The sequence below is a fragment of the Triticum aestivum genome, chromosome 2D, assembly GCF_018294505.1.
Source record: "Triticum aestivum cultivar Chinese Spring chromosome 2D, IWGSC CS RefSeq v2.1, whole genome shotgun sequence".
NCBI classification, from domain to species: domain Eukaryota; kingdom Viridiplantae; phylum Streptophyta; class Magnoliopsida; order Poales; family Poaceae; genus Triticum; species Triticum aestivum.
The window spans coordinates 17,774,231-17,777,484 of record NC_057799.1 but is presented as its reverse complement, the minus strand read 5'-3'; the positions used below and the strand labels follow the sequence as shown (position 1 = coordinate 17,777,484).

The following is a 3,254-nucleotide window of genomic DNA, read 5'->3' as shown; positions in this document are numbered from 1 at the left end:
GACAATACCCAGAATGTTTTCTGGATTTCAGTTTTGGGGGTGGAGTTTCCGGTATTAAGTTTTACGCATCGATTAGAGTTGCCCTTAGTACATGTAGGACAATTTTTCTTGTAACATAGAAATTGAAGCATAAGACCATGATTAATCGGTACTCAACCATAAGTATGTAGTTAATTTGGTTCTTTCCTGAACAACAGATTGCATGCATGAATTTTATTGATGACTGCCGTGTTAATCATGAACGTTTCCTTACACACATGCGCGAGAATATCACATCTATTACATATATAGCTTCTTCTTTATTTTTCCAACAAAACATAGCTTTTTCCTTCAGTGAGGATGTAAATAACAAGCATATTATCTTCGACATTACTCTTCCCTTAAGCAGCTTATTTTCATGTAGGCATGAATAGTAATAATATTAGCGCTGCTGGCATCTATACAATATAACATTAGAGATCAGAATATATATCTTGGGCGAACAGAACAGTCTCAGAGAATGGCACTAGTTCTTTGTAGTATCACCACCACTGCCACCTGATCCGTCCTCTCCTCCATGGCTACTATACTGGTCCCGTGGGATTGCATGGTGGTTGTCAACGGTTGTGCTGCTGCCTGCACCGAGGGTGGTTTTTGCGCTGACAGCCTCGTCGGTGATGTCATTCCTCACCGTCCCCTTGACCCGAATCGCCAAGCCTTGAGTAACCATGGCGAAGACCAGCAAGGCAGCCAAGATCTTAATCCTGCTTGCTTTCAGTTGCTCTTTCATGGTGTCTGAATTAACTTGACAGAGGCACATGCATAGGAATTTCATGAAGTTAATGGTCAAAGATTAAAAGATGATCATGACCAAGAAGAAACTAGCCTGAACAAAGAGTCATACCTGGGAAATCTCCACCTTGAGATTCGATTGAAGTTTGGATAGTATTATACGTGCTGTTTCTTGAAGGCTATGGTTTGGTCACGTCAGGTCAGGAACGGTTTATATAGTCAGAAAAAACTAGTGCACAATTCATATTTGCAGGAAACCTAACAACTAAAAGGTTATTGAATGATCCACTAGAATTAGAAAAACATCATGTGGATGTAAAAGGTACTCATGCCATGCCTTTGGGACCAGTAGAATCCTGTAGTAAAAATGGCAGCCAAATCAGAGCCCACCCATTACTATGGCCAGTGACATAAATTATTTGCAAATATCGCCAATTCTGAAGATTATGGTGATTACTTGACACAATCACTGTCAATGTAATCGTAAATTATGCGTAAATCATCAAACACTACCAATAGTATTTCCCACTAAGATAGTGGTTTATGCTTTTATTACGACGACGCAACGACGACTTCATATTTTATTTAGGTGGAGAATAACCCTGCCTAAATTTTAACCCAACCGCTTCAGTCGGGCACTAAAAGTGTCATCATCTATCTATGTAAGCACATAGGTAGAAGGACAGATATTAGTGGAGTCATTGAGCTCTTAAACACACTTGGTTTCTTCATTTAACTGCATGTTTATCAACAGTATTAGTACCACTCGTGACCCTTGGGCATTTGGCTCTGGGATCTCATCTCAGCCGCTGCACATGAAAGTTCTTCTTGCAGACTAGAGGGTCCAGAATAAATGCTGAGCAGAATATATCAGATAAGATAGCGACCTTGTAGCTGCAGATAAATCTCAGTAATTTTGTCAAGGCTTTCTATTATTGAATAAGTACAGTTACAAGAATAATAGTTAGCATTTTGCGAAAATACTGAACCAAAGGACAACATCTCTTTAATCCAATATCCCACAGGGTGGGCACCTATATATACACTAATGACTTGAAACCCATTTTGATCCTTTATGAAGCTATTTATGTAAGTTGTTTCAATGAAATTGTATCATATGAAATTTATATATTCTCTGATTGAGATATTGCACTTTATCAAGTGATTTATGTAAAGTGCTTTCAGTGAAGTTGTTGTCAATCAAATTGTATCATATGAAAGTTATATAAACAAATTGGTTTGGTTTTAGCTTAGATAAACAAATTGGTGTGGTTTCAGCTTACATAAAGAATGCATGCCCTTTGAGGAGAGAGGACGGTTTTCATCAAAGTGAAATATTCGCTGAAAACTTTATTTCAACAATTAAAGATCTTAACTAGTGTGCAATTGTATCATGCCAGTAGACAACAGGCGAGACTCTCGTTAACAATTGCATGCGGTATGCACATGCATGTTTCCCTTCATGTCTACATATAGTTATGGTTGTATATTTCTTTTATTTTCTCAAATCAACACTTGATTGTTTCATGGTTTCCCGGTTATTTATTAGACCATATATTAGCAAAATTATATTGTTCCTTCAACATCAATCTTATGAATCCATAGCAATATCAACTTCAAGTAAATGGTTTATTTTTTATTCATATAACAAAGGATTCACTGTGTACCTCGCTGATATTCTTATGGTTCTTCTAGTATAAATAAAGCTAATATTTCGGACTGATTCATCAGCTTGGTAGTACTCAAGAACTCATACTGTAAACTATCAATGAATATAGAGAAATGTTGCTTTATTCAATATAAACAGAACATCTGTAAATATATAGACGTGATCCGGCTCACCCTTAATTTACATATAGGTAGCACAACGAGGAACCCACGACATGGAACTACTACTATATATATGACTCAAAAGAGTATGTATACGTACCCTAGCATGCAAAGTCTGCTACGTACAAAGGCATGCATATATCAGGCTGCTTATGGTTTGGCTTCTTCGCTAGCAATGTCATGGCCACTTCCGGGCATGTTTCCAGGGCTGCTCCAGCTGCTATACTCTGTCCTTGGTATCGCATGGTGATTGTCGATCGCCGTCCCCTCTCCCGTCGCTGCCATCTTCACTACTCCATCTAGTACATGGTCCCTCGGCGCGGTGCGAGAAGACACGGCGCAAGCATTAACCATTACCATGGCAAGGACAAACAGAGGAAGAAGCTTCATCGTGCAGCTGGACGGGGAACCATAGAAGTGTTATGGCTTGCTGGTTTTCCTATAATGATTTTGGGTCGAGACACGAGATCTGGTGATACGTTATTTATAGGCAGAGAGATAGGTTAATAGAGCTTTCTGAACCACATGGAGTTTCTCTATGTTGATTTCCATTTGACAATTGGCCGTGCCTCTTTACTATATTGTGGGCTCTCCACCTAGGTGAGGCAATTTCTGGTGGGGCAAGGGCATTTTCTGTCCAACTCAGTAACTTT

The 3,254-nt window shown here is 39.0% G+C and overlaps 1 protein-coding gene across 2 annotated transcripts; it reads right to left on the bottom strand.

Moving 5' to 3' along the window:
* Positions 1–270: 270 nt before the first annotated feature.
* LOC123048341 (uncharacterized) lies at positions 271–3,042 on the bottom strand. Of its 2 annotated transcripts, none has more exons than XR_006423272.1 (2): positions 884–3,042; positions 271–774 (listed from the first exon to the last, which is right to left on the bottom strand). XR_006423272.1 is itself a non-coding variant. In XM_044471464.1 (2 exons), exon 2 carries the CDS (start codon positions 767–769, stop codon positions 506–508), a length of 264 nt encoding a protein of 87 aa, XP_044327399.1. In that variant the 5' UTR covers positions 770–783; positions 884–3,042; the 3' UTR covers positions 271–505. The 2 variants fall into 2 exon arrangements, 1 of the variants encoding a protein (XP_044327399.1); XM_044471464.1 differs by having other exon boundaries at positions 271–783.
* Between the last annotated feature and the right edge of the window lie 212 nt (positions 3,043–3,254).